The sequence below is a fragment of the Balaenoptera ricei genome, chromosome 7 (genome assembly GCF_028023285.1).
Source record: "Balaenoptera ricei isolate mBalRic1 chromosome 7, mBalRic1.hap2, whole genome shotgun sequence".
NCBI lineage: Eukaryota > Metazoa > Chordata > Mammalia > Artiodactyla > Balaenopteridae > Balaenoptera > Balaenoptera ricei.
In genome coordinates, this window is record NC_082645.1 from 35,046,920 (window position 1) to 35,065,929 (window position 19,010).

Here is a 19,010-nt window from a genome sequence, read left to right on the forward strand (position 1 = left end):
TGCTCCCTTTGAGCCACATCATCCATTGCTAATTCAGGGTGGGCCCAGAGATAAGGGTAATAAAAAATATCCTTAGTGACTGAGAAAAAGAAATGGCAATTAAGTGCATTTGCAACCCAATATAGAAGACCTAACTCTTTACTAAGATAATATAAGTAATAAAAAATGGGAAAAGGGGGAAAAAAATGAAAAAACAGCATGGGAAATGAAAGTAATGTAAGCAGTAAAACTTAACACTGCTTTACTTAGAAGTTACTATTACACATATAAACCAATGGGCATAAGCTGAATACAAAGGCTGAGACCTATGCTTGACAATGACTTCTGTAGCAAAACAACAAATAAACAAAACAGTAAGTGTCAAAAGCCAAAGCACCTTGCTTTGGCAAACAAATAAATAAGAGAAAAGAAAGGAAGAACTCAGTATCAGAATTAACCATTCAGTGACAGGTTGGACACATGATTATTTAAAATCTTTGTAAATCACAGCATGGCGAAATAGAACTTGATTCTCTAACTAATCATGCTTACGCTGAAAAGTCAAAATTGGCAAGAACATCACCGATTTTTACACATTTGGGGAATAATTTATGACACAATATTGAAAATGGAGTTAAACATACTGACCTGCTCACATCAGGAAACCTGATGGGAAAGTAAATAACTTGGCACTTGGGTCTGATGATGCTTTCCAGATCTTTGGGTCTGTGATCAGGAATCAGCTTCATGAATTTTCCAATAGAAGTGAGAAATGACTCCATATTAAAAACCGAGTTGAATACCACCACATCAGCCACCAGGCTGCAAAGGGAAAGGATAAATGCATATGGTGAGCCCACACTTGTTCAGTTATTTTTATAAGCCTAAGATTTTTTATTAATCAGAATTTATACTGCACCTTGGGTTTGCAAAGAACTCTGCACTTCCTACCAGTATTTATCAAAATGACTCTAGTAGATAAGTTAGTTTCATTAGCATTATATCAAGGGAAGGTAGATTATTGGCATCAGAGAGGAAAGGCAGGAGAGGAATTAAGTCATTTAATGGGATCCTATGACGCTTCAAACCAAAGTATTGGGTTGGCCAAAAAAGTCCGTTTGGTGTTTTCCGTAAGATGGCTCCAGTAGCATTTTAGTTGTCTTTAACTTCATTCGAAATAATTTTGTTAGATTGCATTGTGACAGCTGTCACATCAGCGTGCCTTTAAAAAAAAAATCAAAATTGGTGAATTTCTGTGTAGCCATTTTAACATTGAAGATGGGAGAAAAAAAGCAACATTTTCGGCATATTATGCTTTATTATTTCAAGAAAGGTAAAAACTCAACTGAAACGCAAAAAAAAAAAATTTGTGTGGTGTATGGAGAAGGTGCTGTGACTGACTGAACACGTCAAAAGTGGTTTGCAAAATTTCGTGCTGCAGATTTCTCGCTGGATGATGCTCCATGGTCCAGTAGACCAGTTGAAGTTGATAGCGATCAAATCGAGACATTAATTAAGAACAATCAATATTACACCATGCAGGAGATAGCTGACATACTCAAAATATCCAAATCAAGCGTTGAAAATCATTTGCACCAGCTTGGTTACGTGAATCGGTTTGGTGTTTAGGTTCCATGTAAGTTAAGCGGAAAAAAACCTTCTTGACCGTATTTCTGCATATGATTCTCTACTTAAACGTAAAGAAAACGTTCCGTTTTTAAAACAAATTGTGATGGGCAATGAAAAGTAGATACTGTACAATAATATGCAACAGAAGAGATGGTGGGGCAAGCAAAATGAACCACCACCAACCATACCAAAAGCCAGTCTTCATCCAGAGAAGGTGATGTCGTGTATATGGTGGGATTGGAAGGCAGTCCTCTATTGTGAGCTTTTTCTGGAAAACCAAACGATTAATTCCAACAAGTACTGATCCCAGTTACACCAAGTGAAAGCAGCACTCGATGAAAAGCATCCAGAATTAGTCAACAGAAAACGCATAATCTTCCATCAGGATAATGCAAGACCACGTTTCTTTGATGACCAGGCAAAAACTGTTACAGCTTGACTAGGATCAAGCTGATTCATCTGCCGAATTCACCAGACAGTGCACCTTCGGATTTCCATTTATTTCGGTCTTTACAAAATTCTCTTAATGGAAAAAATTTCAACTCCCTGGAAGACTGTAAAAGGCACCTGCAACAGTTCTATGCTCAAAAAGATAAAAAGCTTTGGGAAGATGGAATTATGAAGCTGCCTGAAAGATGGCAGAAGGTAGTGGAACAAAACAGTGAATACGTTGTTCAATGAAGTTCTTGGTGAAAATGAAAAATGTGTCTTTCGTTTTTACTTTAAAAACCGAAGGAAACTTTTGGCCAACCCAATGTATTTTTCCGCAACGCCAGGAATTTTCAATATTATCACCAAGTACAGGAGGACCTTTTTCTTTGTGGCCCAACTACCCACATTGGGTTTCTATGTTGGTGATGTACTTCGTTTTACACCACAGTACTGAGAACAGAACACTTGCCATACTTTTCACTGCCTTCAAGGAGATTCATCCAGATAAAGCTACTTCATACTAAGAGCATACCTTCATAACATGTGGTTAAAGTCTATTTCTCATTTTAACCCTTGCTTCAAGAAACTGTTAGGTTTTTTAGAGTTCTGAGACTACACAGGAAGGATTATATAGAAACTCTACAAATAACTTATTTTTTTACATTAGATTTGGAGTAGTCAGAGAAATAGAAGAAATTGGTGAAAATGGATCCAGAAATCCATACCACTAGGTCCTACTGATTACATAATGTATTATAAAGGACCACAACACCATGGACCTTCAGAATTAAACAAAAGAAATATAATATTGGCTGTTGCTTTCAATGCAAAGGCTGTGATCCTCTCCTTAGTATTTTTTTATTAAAAATAATCTAAAATACATAGAAGGAAATGTAAAAACAAAGTTTATGTGTCATTAATATGTCAGTAGTTTCCAAATTTGCCTATAACATTTCCTTGGAAACCAATGAACACAAATGATAACTATGGGTGAGCTGGACAAACAGGAATATGTACTATGTTCCCTTTATGAATCAAAAAATCATTTTAATAAATCATTGTTTCGTTTTTTAAAATAACCCTCTTTGCTTTAAGCCATGATTCAGTGTCTCAGTGTCACTGGATATCAATAAAATGCATACAAATGCTTTGATAAGAAGGTATACAAGATCAAGTAGAAAAAGCAGTTAGTTTTATTTCACCCTGAAAAGGACATCAAGGAAACTGAAAAGGAGACATGCAAGCCCATAAGACTGTAAAACACAAATGAATAAACAGAGCTTATAGAGCAGGAATACCACAGCAAGTCCTCAGTTTAGTTTAATTCACATTTACTGAGACAGTCAAAGTTTCTATTATCAATACATAGCAGAATGAAAAACTAACAAAAGGAATGTTGACCTGCCACCCCTATCTGCCCCCCACTCCTGCAAAATTGTTTTCCCATACAAGTTTTTTTTTTTTTTTTAGTTGCAACCTAGTGCAAATTTGGGATTAGCAGTGATTACAACATGGATAATACAAGAGATTGTCACAGAAGTGCTGACACAATATCAAGCAATAAGGAAGCCAATATAATAATATACCAAAAGTTGAAGGATGTTTTACAGCTAGTCTGTTTTCACCATATGTCATATATTGTAATAGTGACCCACAGGTCATAATACGTAGTTATGGCATGTGTTCATCAGTCAGAGGGTTAGTGAAACCTCTATTTAAGGTGAGTGCTTGTGTCAGTCATCTCTGAAGTCCTTAACTGTCACACAGTCAAGAAAGAAACCTGAGAGTGCCAACAAAAGCAGAAGTCAGCAAAAAAACTAAAGAAACATTTTAGGAAGCTGGAGTCATACTTTTCAAACTGAATCTGAACAGGACTGCTTTCTGACACTCTTATTTTTCCTCTGGACGACTGCAAGCCAGTTTTTTTCTCACTAAGAGTCCCACCAATGATCAAGCCCACTTCTTTCTCTCCAAGCTCGTCTATCAGTTTACCCTCTTGAGAAGAGCAATGCTGAAAAATTATATATAAGCTTTTATAGTCTCATTCCCTTTGAGCAAAACAATCTTTTCTGAAACAAAGAGATGAGGCGTAGTGAGCTAAAAATTTTTTTAGCTATCTGCCCTCAAACGGCATTCAACCCAACTACTTATATTCTTAAAACCCCAGTTTATGCCAAATTAAAGTTCCAAGATAGTTTACAGAAGTATTCTTTTTCATGCATTTCCTCTATGATATGAGTGGGTGTAACTTCCATTAACTTTAAAGCCACCCATAAAGGGAAAAATAGACTTAATTTTTTTCCCCAGTTATTTCTCAGGGGTAATAAACACACACTATTTGAGGAAAAGAATGATGCTAATTCAAGAAACCAAAAGAATATTACAAATGTTTTCCATATTGATAAAGCACAAAATGATTTTATTTTTGTCTTTAAAACATATTTTCCCCCTCTGTTTCAATATAAAATAAAGAATTTTAATTTTATTATGAAATTTTAAAACGGTTGCTTTTTTTATGAGACATTTGATGTGAAGCAGCTCCACTCTATTTTGATAGCGCTGCTACTTCATTTGAAGCAGCTTGTAAAAATGATTGCAGGAAAACATTTACAAAATGCTCAAAACACAGAAGTATTACCATCTAGCCGTTCTTCTATGTCAGTGAAACTATGGAATATACTTGCAAAAGAGCTGGAATTCTGTTTAAACACATCATCAATCCCAGTTGCTAATAACTATTAAAAAAGGTGAGTAAACTGAACCCAATCACTGCCAAACTGACTCCCTTTGAGTGTTGCAGTTATGTGGCTGGGATCCAATAGCAAAGCTGTTTCAGAGTTGTTATGAACTTCTTTCATTAACTAAGCTTCAGGAGATACACTTTGTTGAAGTAACAGTAGAGAAGGACCATCACCTTTGAAATGTCATGGTATTTTAAGGCTAGGCAGTTTCAGAAGACTCAAGAGGGGAAAAAAAACCTCCTAAAGATTCATTTTCCATAGTTTTCTCTTACAAACAATAAGAAAAAAAAAGGACAAAAACCCCTTGCTCCATTATGCTTTAATTTTTGTTTATTCCTCTGTAAGTTTCTGTTTTGATTTCAGCTGGATACATGGAAAGTAGCTGGTAAATAAAAGTTGACTCACTGCCTTTTTCTAAAAGTATGTCTCACACAGTAGATGATGGAATCAGGGGCTGAAGAAGGTCCCTGTCACCCCTTTGATTCTATTTTGAATGTTGTAGAAAATACAGTTAGATAATTAGTTCAACATTTAGATTGTTACACATATGTATTTTATAAAAGGATTAGCTGTTCTCTTATATGTACATATTGCAGAGGCACAAGTAATTCCTACCATGGAAGGTATGTTTAAACATTTGCTCCTAATTTAAGGTATTTTTAAAATAAGTGTACAGGAGGTCTCCAGATTTAAAAGCTAACTATAAGGAAAAAGATGGCAAAGGACTAAATATAATGATACAATCTATACCTACCATGAGAGAATTTGGTTGTATCCATATTGGAAATCCCTCTCCTGACATTTCTTGACAGGATATACCAATTGGTTCTCATGGAAGTACAGAATCTTTTTCAATTTCCCAAGGTCAGGCCGAAGGGCAGCCAGTTCAGTCAGGTTAAGCACTGAGCTTGCGAAGAGGATCCTAGGAAACAAGGAAATTAGGGTTACCACCCCGAGCATACTTGAAGTGGGCATCCTGTGCCTTCTCTCCTCTTTCCTCATCCTACCCCAAGGAAAACATATCCCCCATAGGGACACATCAAGAGTTAAGCCTTAATACCATGTAGCAGCATTCTAAGTTTTGATCTCTTAAAATGCAGCTGCTAAGAACTATAAAAGCCCTGAATCTCATTGGTCTTCTCAGCTCAGTTACAGAGAGATGCAAAAAAAAAAAAAAAAAAAAAAAAAAGCTGGATGGATTTTATTGAAAAAAGCCAAGAAAAGCTCCATCTGAAGGACAAATGGAACAAAGATAAGGCTGACTGGGGAATACTTTGCTTGCCAGTTTCATTACACTTTACTTCTTTATGCAACCAACTACTGAAATTCAATATATGAGCAGGAATGGCACGTGTTCGTGTTATGACATAAACCCTTTTGATTTATGCAATAGACTTATCTAGTGAGGGCTTTTTCTCTTGGCATGTTTTCTTATGCCCCCCTTTTAAATATTCTGCAATATTTGTGGGGTTTTTTTTTTTATATTTTCTTCTCGATTACTGGACTGCTGATGGCACCATATGTACACTCTGTAATATCCCTTATATAAAACATAAATTTTAAAAATGAAGAAAGCCTGGTTCCTTGTCTTTGGGGGGAAAAAAGGAAACTGAAAGTCTACCTATCCATGGTTATAAATGAAATAGTGTCTATTTACTCACTCATTCCACAAACATTTATCATAAATGCCTACTAGCTAACAGGGTCAAGCCAGGAAGAACAGAAAAGATGAACAAGACAGCCTGCAGAATGAATGCTGCCAATAACAGTGGCATGAACAAAGTACTAGAGGAACAAACAGACAACTGTCTGGGACAACCTGGAAATATTTCACTAATGAGGTGGCTAACACGTGTGGACACAAAAGAGGGACAAATTACAGTCCCTGAGCAGCTGAGGACATTTAGATGGCACAATTTTGATGGAATGCCACCTTTATAACATAATATAGCATCATTTGACCCTTACAGCTTTAATTCCCATTCTAAAAAATGAGGTCCAAGAAGGTTAAGGGTTTTTCCTAGAATCACACTGGTAGTAAGTGGCAAAGCAGAGATTCCCAGTCTTCTAAGCCCGAAGTACTATTCATTACACCACAGATATGAATTCGTTGTGGACCACTTACATTGCAAACACATTTTACTGTACTTAATAAATACAAAATAGCATCCTTGTTATTACCATGATTACAACTACTATAAATTCTCCCTTGCTGACAAGCCAAATGGCTAACTTCAGGTGTTTATATGATCTGCAGCACTAGCCTTTCACATAAGAAGAATGATTACATAATAAGTGCATACATCATAAAGAGGAATTCAAGTGTCTTCTTCATGGGCTAAAAAAGGCACATAAGACCAAAAAGCAGCCACCTCCCTAAACTCACATTGCTGTATTAATGCTATGGTTTATTGCTTTAAAGTAAAAAATCTTATCGAGGAGATGCATTTTTAAAAAGTGTCTATTTGTACTCAACTAAAGCAAATAGAAAATTCATGTTCAGAAAACGTCCTCTATTTTTTCCAAAAATATTCCCACCACCACCACTAAGTATAAGCTTTTCTAAAATTTAGATTGAAAATTCTGAAATATGAAGATATTTGCTTATCTACAAATCTGATCTTTAGTAGAGATAACAATAAAATTTAATCTCAGTCAATCTATATTTTCCTTAAAAGAAAACAGATGGCAACTTGTGGATCAAGTTATTGAGTAATACACCCCCCTCTATTCCCACTCCCCATTCCCAACATACAAACTACTGCAAACAATGACTCATTGTTAATCATTAAGACCTGAGCAAACTCAATGTTTTTCACACACAAGGAAGAAAAACTCATTAACTGCAGCTTCCATCTATTTATTAATTATAAAAAATCGTACCCTTATAATGGAGAAATTTGGTAGACATCAACTTACCCAAGTGACCAAACTTAATATGAACAATAATGGGCCAAAGGGATATCATGTATCTCCCAATGTGATACACTGAGAAAGACAGAGATCACCAATTCCTGACAAAAATGCTCGATCTGAATTTGGCCGTGAGGAAACAGCCAGACAAATATTCTGCAAAATAAATGGGCTGGATCTCCAAAAAATGTCAAGATCATAAAAGGAAAAAAATCTAGAGTAAAGGGAAATAAAAAGACCCCCAAACAAAATGCAATGTGTGATCCTTGATGGGATACTGAATGGGGAAAAAAAAAACAGCTGTAGAAGATACAAGAACAATAGGGAAACTCTGAATATAAAATTGCAAAGTTTTATCAATCTTAAATTGAAGTGTATTGATTTTACTGCAATTATGTAGGAGAATATCCTCATTCTTAGGAGACACGTGTTGAATTATTAACATGTGAAGCGTAATGATGTCTGCAACTAATTCTTAAATAGTTCGGTCCAAAGGCCACTAATAACAAATATTCAAATATTCATAGATAGAAATAAATGTGCAAAATGTTAACATTTGATTAAATAAATGATATATTGTAACTCACTGATCTAGTCTTGCAAATTTTTAAGTTATACATTTATAAAACTACAAATTTGGGAGGATATTCATTAAATGGCAGTAAGCAGAAGGGAAAAATATGCCACATTCCATAAACAGTAAACCCATCATATATGTATTTCTAGTCAAACTCCAATTGTTCATTTCCTCCAAGAGAACTATCCTCGGGGTGGAACATCTGTAGCAAATGTTTAACTAAAGCAAGCCCTTCACTCTCCTCCTACCACATACCGCCTCTCCTTACCCTATCTACCAGCTGATCCATAATCAAGGAATCCAAATCTAAAATTGAGACTTCCAAATAAAAGCTCTCAAACGAGAGAATGCAATACATTCAGAAGTAAAATGGCAATGATTTTCATAATATTACCCATTTGGGACTGCCCACACCAACACTTCCTTCAGTTTGTTCAATCTTTAACAGGAAACTCATTTTATTTTTATAACTAATCTTGAAATAGCGCTCACTACTTCTAAATTGTGGGAATTATCTCCAACATTAGTAAAACATTTCTCTTTGCTTTTTTGCTTGTAAAATCGAAGTTAAATTGGACAATAAGCAACTCCTCAAATATTCAGCTCAATGACACCTAAAAAGAAGTGATGAAGATGCCCACAAAAGAAATGCAGGTAAGATTCATAGGCAATTTTTTTCTTTGCCGTCCTCCATCAATTAAAAAGAAGTGTATAATACAATGAATGACATCACTCAGTCAGCAGCTAATCCCTAGGCTCCCAATGTTCATCTTGCCTCAGGTATTATTTAAGCAATAAATCCTAACAAGGTGAGCTTTACCATCCCACACTGTGTCTCTGGCAGGAAAGGGCACAAGGTGATAGCAAAAACCACTAGGAACAAGATAATTCCTGACAGCTGCTGCTTGGGCACAAGTTAAATTGAACAGTTTATCTCAGCATGAAGATGTTATAAGGTTTTATGTTTAATATTTTTAAATTAACATAAAACCCAGAGAAAGCAGTTGGGCAATCTTTCACAAACATGACATACTACAATCACTGTATAAGCTGGATTAGCACTTATTACCATGCTACTACAGAATTAAGCTGTTTTTAGACCACCAAAGAGCTTTAAATTGCAACTTTTGTCTCTGTAAGAGAAACCTATATTTAAAATGTCTGCTAAATTCAAATTAATGGCTACATCATTAGCTTACCATCTCACCAAAAGTATAAGTAAGCTGCTATTATAATCGTCTAACCAAAACAGCTCTGTGCTGTAAAAGTACGTGAATGCCGTTCTAGGTATTTGGGATTGTATGCATATACATGCTTCAAGTATTTTCAATGCACATTATACCTACAATCTGAGTCATATTTGCTTAAGGAATCCAAAATTATTCAACACAATGAACTTCTAGATTTTAGTTTTCTTTGATTCAGTTTGAATACACTAGTTGTTTGCCTTTTATCCTATTTTCTTAATATGTCAAATGAGATGTTAAAATATACATCAGCACTGTAGGAGTGTGACTACTATTATCAAGATGCATACTTTTATACCTTAAATGGCATGAAGGGTCAGTGAAATGAGAAACAGAGGACAGGCATTCAGTATTCCAACCACCGCCATATACAATCTAGGAGAAAATCCTTCATGGACTAATTATCTCAGTCTTGACCCATGAAGTTTTTTCAATAGCCCCCCACCTTCCGAAACCATTTATCACATAATGGGATACAGAACACAGATTTAACACAGATACCAATTTGGGTTGTTATTTATACTTAAATAATTCCCTGCAGGGCTTTCAACAAGCCTTTGACAGAAGAGTGAATGCCATCTTCCAGCTGTGTCACCTTGCTCAATACTTAAATTTCTTGTCTAGATACACGTTGCCCAGCCTCACTCCCTAAGTCTTCCTTCATTCTTTTGTTGCCTATCTTGAGTTCCTGTTCCTTGATATCTACTCCCAGGATTCTAGATCCTGTACTTTCTGTGATACAATATTTTCTGCAAGAAGGAAATGTTCTATATCTGTACCGTCCAATACAGCAGCAACTAGCTACTTATGGCTATCAAGCACTTGCAGTGTAGCTAGTGTAACTGAGGAACTAAATTTTAAATTCAATTTGATTTAAGTTTAAATTAAATAGCCGTAAATTAATGGGAAAGCACAACTCTTGATGGACCAGCTTCCCTTAACCCAACACTCCACCCATCCTACCTGAATGCAATTCCTCACTGAATTGATTTTCTTGTATAGACCCTTGATCTACTTGTGATAATCTAATTTCTAAGTTCCTCCTGATTTGCTGAATTTCACCTACCAGGGTCTCCAATTCTAGAATGCCAGAATGCTATTTTTTTCCTTCTGATAATTAGAAAACACATGTTCATTACAGAAAATGTTTTAAGTACAAAAATTATAAATTAATTATCATGCACAACCACCCCAAAAGAGATGGCCACTATTTGCATTCTGGCACTCATTTAGTCAGCATACATTGAGCATCTATTATTTGCAAGGTACTAGGCTAAATAATGGACCTAAAATATAAAACAAAGTAGCTCAGGCAAGAAGAAAATTGGCAGGCTGAGGAACTGAATAAGGACCAAGGAAGCTGGAGCAATTAATTCAATGAATGGCCAGAGAAGATGCTGAGGAAGTCTATGGGCCTTTGTGAGACATGAAAATAATTTTGAATTTTATGGTAAGAGCAATGGAAAGAGAATGAAGGATTTTAACTAGGGAAATAACAAAATAATAAATGCATATTGGGTGAATTTACCTTTATTCTTTCACTTTGTAATACGTATAAACCATTGCAATTTTAATTTTTTTTGCTTTTAATGCATGTTTTGCTATGTTAAAAATTATTTCTGAAACATATATTTTAACAGACTTCATGATACGATGTGTCATAATATCATTGACCCGAACATGATTTTTAACTTTTTAGATTCATGATTTTTAGATTGATTTACATCTATAAAGTTTAAAATTTTTCTTGTATAATCTCTTGTATTTCTATTGTATCTGTTTACGTATTTCATGAGATTTTTTTTTTTTTTTAATATCAGAGAACTTTACTCTGACTGCTGTATGGAAAACGGACTGTAATGAATCACTTTGCAAGAAGGGAGAAGAGTAGGAAAGAGAAAAGAAATGTCAGTCTCTTGGACTAAAATGATAGCGTTGATGGTGCTGAGAAGCGGTCTGACTGGGTTTTTGCTGATGGTGCTGTCCAGGTTTGCTGATGAACTGGATGTGAGAAGTGAAAGAGGAGTGCTACCCTGTCCTCTGCTGTACCACTTCCAAAGTGTGTTGACAGTGTTTCAATGTAACGGGAGCTCAATGATACATACACGCATACATCAAAATTACTTCCAAACATTTCAAAAGTCTTCGGCTTAAATATATTTTTTAAATTTATAAAAACCTGTGTAGAAGGTTCTAATATTCATTAATCATTGATATACAAAATTTCATTTTAACTAGGCTTTAGATGTCAGCTACTTTATCTTAATTAGAACATTTCTATTGCACGTTTAAATGCTATGGATTTTCAAAAACCTTGAAGAATGTGCATAACCAAATGTTTCCATTTGCTAAAACAATTAAAAATACAAGATGGAAGCATATTTAAAGGAAAAAGAAATGGAGTCATTTAATTTCCTAGGTTCTTGTGGGGGGTAATTTACAGGCTAACACAGTATCCAGCTTCCCAATAGCTGTCCCATGATGTAGCATCAATTAATAGGTCAGTTTTTCCACCATGTAATGTTCCTTTCCTGTGCTTATCATGATAGCTAGGAGAGCACAATGTAAAGAACACTTGTCCAGAAGGCAGGGAATTGAGGTTTGTAGGTAGGACCTGCCATTGAGCAAAATCTCCAACTGGTTTCTTAACATCTATCCACTCTACAGTCATCAACACTCTGACCTGCCTTACAGATGCTTAAGGAGACAAATTACATAACACCTGTGGTGCTTTCTTAGCTACCAGTGCCACTTAAATTCGGGTATCTCTTAAATTACTCAAGCAAGCTCTCAAGTGTTTTAACTTTTGGTATCTGACATAGTATCTAACCCATAAAAGATACTCAGTAATTATGTTTGTAACAAGAAAGGAAGAAAAGGAAGGGAGGATGGGCCCTATTATTGAAAAAAATCACAAATAAACTGAAATTTTTACTGTGTACAGAAACACTTTTTATATATTTTGGGACTAGCATCTGTTAAGAGTATTCTTCTAAGACACAAGGTACCATGAACTATTCAGAACGTTTATAGATATATCTGTTTTACGCCATCTATCAATAAGTCAACAAATCAAAATATTATCAAGTCTCCTGACTTGATAAGCTAAGACGTATATCACCCCTGTGCCAAAAGAGCTGACAATATAATTGGCAAAACAAGCCATAAGTAGAGGAAACATTAAATAGCAATAAAAAAGATAAGTAATAGCTCTGTCCTGCACAAGATATGTAACAAAGCAGTGCAAGGCTGATTATGAATGAAGGTAGAGGCACTAAGCCCTATCCGTTCAGAGGAAGAAGAGAAAACTAAGGGCAGCAGAAAACCAGGAAGTCTCAAGTTTATTGAGGGTAGCAGGGGAGGCCTGGGTCCTGAGGTTTTGGGTCTAGAAGGATCAGTGCTATTTAAATAAGTCAGAGAGGAAGGACAGTTGGCTAAAGTTCAGGGTTTGAATAAAAGGAAGTAAGACTGAAAAGGTGATCTTCCACCAGACCTAGAGGTACCCGAATGCAGGATGAGAAGTTCATACTTTATCTGTTAGCCATATGGGGATTCACTGTACATTTATTATCATACTGGAAAGGCTTTATTTCTTCTTACTATCCTTAATTACCTGAGTTATGAATGCTCACTGGCTAAGAAAAGTGGTAGTAAAATGAGAGGAAAAGGAATCAAATAAAGTACCACCATCACTACCACTCTCAAAATAAGGGAAGTTGTTCTATACATAACCAAATATAGATAAAACCAATTCACTTAAAACCACGGCTCTCCATCATCACTTTTTTTGATAATGAGATCCTTAAGTCTCTGTAATATTCTAAAGGAAGACAGGGACCCATGTATTATGCAAGGTTTTTTAAGTATATCTTATTTAATCATCATTCTAAAAGATATGTCCTATTATCCCCATTTTACCAATTACGAAATTAAAGTATTACAAGAGGTTTGGTGAAGTGCTAAGACAATAGCAGTTACTAAGAGGCAGAGATGAGTTTCAAATCCAAGTTGATGTGGCCACAAAGTCTCTGCTTTTTCAGTTAACTCCACACTGATTTTGAACCATCTAAGATTAGAATGTGACTCACTGTTTCCTGCTAACTGCACTTTTTATTATAGTCTATGTTTGAGAAATAAAAGAATATAAATGGTACAAAGAAGAACTGCACTAACCTGAGCAATTTTATTTCATCCCTTCATTCATCACATATTTACTGGGAGATTACACTGTTAGACAAATTGCAGAAAGGTGATGACCATCAATGCAGGACCTCCTGAAGAAATGCAATCTAAGCAACACCCTAAATAACAGGAAGGAGTCAGCTGACTGAAATAATGAGGAGGTGGGCAGGGCAGGGGGGATAGAGAGAAATGGCTGATATTAAAAGCAACAGAGGAAATAGAAATGATGATGACTGGGAGGGAGAGGCTAAGGGTGACTCAAGGGTTTCTAGCTTGTGTAATCAGATGGGTAGTAGTAACATTCCTTAACACAAGAGGAGAAAACAAATGAGCAGTTGGAGTAGAGGAGAAATACAGAGACAGATTTTACAAATGCTGAATATAAATGGAGTGTCCAGTAGGTAACTAAAGATAATATATAATAGACCAATGAAAGAAACTGCATTGGAGATTTAATTAAACTAAAGGGCTTGGTCACCAAACATGTCTGTTAAAAATGTGGGTCTGGTTTGTTATATAATTTTACATACTGTGTTACTTGTTTCCGTCATATTTCATTTCATTTTTTTTTTTTAAACTAGCTTCATTCACTTTATTTTTCTCATAGAAAACTATGTGGTAGCTACAGCTGGAGCCTGGGTCCTCTGCACGGAAACTCTGGTGTGGGTCTTTACAAGATGGTCAGTGAATTCCTGATACGGAGACTTGGTGAACACCACCTCTTTCCAGAGATGAGGAGTGAGATAACTGTAGGTCTCGTTTCCTCCCTTTAGAGTATATACTCTTTGATGAGATAAATTGGATCTGCTGTTCTTTACTTTGGTATCCTATAGTTTCCCTAACATGGCAGTTACCACTCTGGACCTTAAGTTCCTTTATAGCAAGCCCTATATCTTCCTTGTTCATTGTCTTATCGCAGGTGCTCAATAAATGTTTCCAAATAAATGACTGAATGAATCAATCAATCATTCATTCATTACCTCAATGATACTGAGAAAATCAAGCTGGTTGATTCTCTATTTAAAGTGTTCAATACGATAGTTACTTCTACCATTAAAAAACAAGTTGGGAAGCATCCCATGCCCCCCAAAGAGAGCACTTTTCTTACTTCAGCATCCAGTACAATTCTAGGAAGTTTTATTTGATGTCATTTTTTACGGAGCCCATTACTTTTTCCTTAGGGTCCTTAATAATATGTCAGGCACTGTTCTCTACTTCACCATGCTAAAATATCAAGAACTGAAGATGAAGATACCATCCAAAGAAAAGGAACTCCTGGGGAAAGGTAGGTGTCAACCTGGTATAAAGATCAGGAATGTACAATATCATGATAATAATTCCTGTCATCTTCAGGGATTCATGATTGTCAGCCTTGATGAAGTAAGTCAATTAACATGCAAAGCGCATCTAACTTGCTGAGTGTGCTGGGAACACTTCATATGGTGTTTTATCTCCATAAACTAATATAATTAGTATGTGAAATATTTATAATTCCCCTCATGATTAATCTATTGTAGAAGACTATTCCTTAACAGCAGCATATCATTTTATATTGGAATGTTCTTTGATCTTTAGTTCATGCCACTCCTGAGTCCCTGGAGTTCATTTCTAAATATCACAAAGTTGGGAAAATAAAGACCCAAGGTAATGGATATAAGTCCTTTGTCACTCCAATTCAACCCCACCAGTGTTGTCAAAGATTACAAACATCTAAGGACACACTGACCTGTCAAGCCAGAAGCTACTGCTTAAATAGATACATAAAGCTCAGTTCAGGCACAAGCCTAAGAAACAAACCATAGGCAAGCCCAGAGTTGCTTTTAGATATTATTATCATTTAGGCTTGAATATTAAGGCACAGGAATAGTTAAAATAATCACAACAATGACAATGACAATAATAATATCTGCTACTTGGCGTGTCAACTAAAGCAGTGGTCCCCAACCTTTTTGGCACCAGGGACCGGTTTCATGGAAGACAATTTTTCCACGGACCAGGGTGGCGGCGGGGAGATGGTTTCAGGATGATTCAAGCACATTACATTTATTGTGCACTTTATTTCTATCATTATTACATCATAATATATAATGAAATAATTGTACAACTCACCATAATGCAGAATCCGTGGGAGCCCTGAGCTTGTTTTCCTGCTACTAGATGGTCCCATCTGGGGGGGATGGGAGACAGTGACACCCGAAGTGTGTTGCTTATGTCCAGTCTACTCTGTAATCTCGTTTTGGTTGCTGTAACTGCAGAAAACCCTGCTTCACAAAGATAGGGTGTTGGAAATGGAAGCAGGCTTTTCAGTGCTTTTGTGGCAATCTCAGGATATTCCGCCTTGACTTTAATCCAGAATGTATGGAGATCTGAAGTTGTCTCAAACACACTTTTAAGGCCACCGTCATTTGTGATCTCAAGCAGTTGATCCTCTTCTAGCACGAAATAAGTCGATTCACCTGGCTTATTCACAATTGGGTCACGGATCCATTCCTTCCCAGTTTGGGGGTCTTTTGTGGTTGGGAAGTAATGCTCAAACTCTTTTGAAAGCTGAGATAGGTGACCATGCACCAGCTGGGAGAAAGAAGGCCCTGCCTCAGTCTCTTTGAAAATCTCTGCTAATGTTTGAAACCTGTCAAAAATCCCAATGTTCACTCACCGCCCCCATAATTCCAGTTTGGCTTTGAATGCAGCCACTTTATCTGCCGACTTGAACACAGCTGTCATTCTCCCCTGAAGTGATAGGTAGAGTTCACTGAGCAGGTTGAATATGTCACACAAGTAAGCAAGTTTTGAGACCCATTCTGTGTCACTGAAATGTGCTGCCAGTAGTGACTGTTTTTCTAGAAGAAATCTCTGGAGTGGCTCTTGTAACTCAGAAACTCTGGCCAGTGATCTACCTTTAGAAAGCCGTCTCGCTTCTGCGTATAAGAGAAGACGTGTGTGCTCTGCGTCCATCTCCTACAGAGCTGCGTGAACAGACGTGAGTTAAGGATACGTACTTTAATGTGGTTGATAATTCTAATAGCATCCTGCAAAACGTTGTTAAGTTCAGGTGACATTTTTCGGCTAGCCAGCATTTCTCTGTGGATGACACAGTGCGTGGACTCACATTCAGAAGCGACCTCTTTGAACCGAGTAGTGAAACCAGAAAGTCATCCAATCATGGCAGCTGCTCCGTTCGTGCATATACTGATACAAAATGGCCAATTCACTTTTCCTGATATGTAATCATTCAAAGACTTGAATAGTTCTGCAGCTGTGGTGTTGGTTGGCAACAAAAGTGCACATAACATATCCTCATGCACATCCTCCTGAAAAAAACCATATCGCACAAAAACAAGCACCGTTGCCTCATTGTCAACATCGGTAGACTTGTCAACCTGGACTGCGTATCATGGTGACTCATTAAGTCTAACAATTGTGCCTCAACATCCTCTGCTATTTCATCAATTCGTCTAGTTACGGTGCTAGCCAAAAGAGGAACATGTGCCAGCCTCTCCTAAAAGTTCACGACAGTGTCCTTAGCAGCAGGCAGGATCAACTCTGTACCAATAGTAAAGGGCTTCTTAGCTTTAGCCATGAGGTTAGCCACTAAGAATGATGCTCTCAGTGCAGACACATTTGATGACGTGGTGACCTTCAATAATTGCTTCTGTTCTTCGTATTCACTTTTTTTTCTTTTGGAAAAACTCCAAAGGCTTGTCCTTTAATGCAGGGTGCTTGGTCTCCACGTGGCGAAGCAGTTTTGAAGGTTTCAGGGCTTTGTTGGATAGCTGGTCACCACATATTATACAAAGCAGGCTTGGAGAATGTGAATCACCTGTTGCAATGAACCTGTAATTTAAGTATGTCTCTTGGTATTTTCTTTTAAATGCAGCTTTCTTTTTGTTGGCAGTCTTAGAGCCTTCTGCTGTCTCATCATTGGGTCTTTCCCCTTTTCAAATAAGCTCTCCAGTGATGTTTGTTTTTTACTAATTTGGCTAGGGTTACCTTGTGGGCTTACCAAAACTGTGACTGAGACAAGTGCGCAGTGCGGGAAAGCGGCGTGGATGGAAGTGGGAAATAAAATAATGGGCGGACCACACGAGGACTAAAATAAGTGTCGGATTCTGACTTAGAGCCTGCCACCAGATGCAGCTTAATCGTCACTTGCCACTCACTGATAGGGTTTTGATATGATTCTGCAGCCAATTGGTTTATTATGGTCTCTGTACAGTCAAACCCCTCTGCTAATGATAATCTGTATTTGCAGCCACTCCCCAGCACTAGCATCACCGCCTCAGCTCCACCTCAGATCATCAGGCATTAGATTCTCATAAGGAGCTCGCAACCTAGATCCCTTGCATGTGCAGTTCACAGTAGGGTTCACGCTCCTATGAGAATCTAATGCCAACGCTGATCTGATAGGAGGCAGAGCTCAGGCGGTAATGCGAGTGATGGGGAGCGGCTCTAGATACAGATGAAGCTTTGCTCGTTCACCTGCCCCTCACCTCCCGCTGTGAGGCCCAGTTCCAGAGGTTAGGGCCCCCTGAACTAAACTATTCCTGATAACCATAGAGAGAAAAGTGTTTTGTGCCCAAATAACTAATAAGCTAATAAGGAAAAATATGTTAACCTGCTATTTTTACTGAATTACATTTACTGCTAAAATTAATAAGCACAAAAGAATATTTATCCTAAATATTCAGTCTTTCTATAATCAGTCATAAAAAGCTAAATTTTTCCATGCTTATGAGTATTTGTTTTAAATTTGCTTCCCAGAGTCCTATATTCTAGTGAGTTGTTCTATCATTTGATTTGTGTCATTTTGTTGTTATGCTTCTCATAGAGATTATTCCTGTTTTGATTACTTCTCCTATGTTTGTTTTGGCAAGTCCAAGACAGTTCTTTGAAAGCTTCCCTGAATTTGGTGCTTAATATGCCATTTGAAGAAATACGTCCCCACAAATAATTTATTTATTATCACCAATGTTTTGTTATTTTACCCATCACTTTAATTGTAAGTGTGTCACCAGGTAATTAATTACAAAAGTCAAACCCAGCAGAGTACACCGTACACAGTAGGCACTCAAAAAGTGTTTAGGAGAGTGAAACGTTAACTAATGTAGTACATCTGCAATAGAAAAAGAATTTGAAGGTGTGAGTCTCCAGACTGCGTCCCGGTCTTTCATACTTTTATTTTAAAGATGAGACGTTTTATAAACATTAGTTTGCTAATCCTGAGTTTCTTTCTCATCAAGACGACAAGGTGAAAATTCTAAGATTATGTCTCCCAATCTATAGCACAGAAGGGGAAACACCTGAAAGCTA

At 36.8% G+C, this 19,010-nt stretch overlaps 1 protein-coding gene across 16 annotated transcripts in view; it reads right to left on the bottom strand.

The window, feature by feature from the left end:
- GTDC1 (glycosyltransferase like domain containing 1) overlaps positions 1-19,010 on the bottom strand; it is a 453,605-nt gene that overhangs the window by 280,082 nt on the left and 154,513 nt on the right. For 15 of the 16 annotated variants that reach the window (XR_009504185.1, XR_009504184.1, XM_059927776.1 and 12 more), the window contains 2 exons: positions 5,536-5,703; positions 628-801 (listed from right to left, as the gene is read on the bottom strand). Coding sequence is in view for 14 of the 16 variants with exons in the window: in XM_059927776.1 (XP_059783759.1) it covers positions 628-801; positions 5,536-5,703 (342 nt within the window). In the remaining 2 variants the exon portion in view is untranslated. The remainder of the gene's footprint in view (positions 1-627; positions 802-5,535; positions 5,704-19,010) is intronic. The other variant, XM_059927784.1, reaches the window with a different exon arrangement.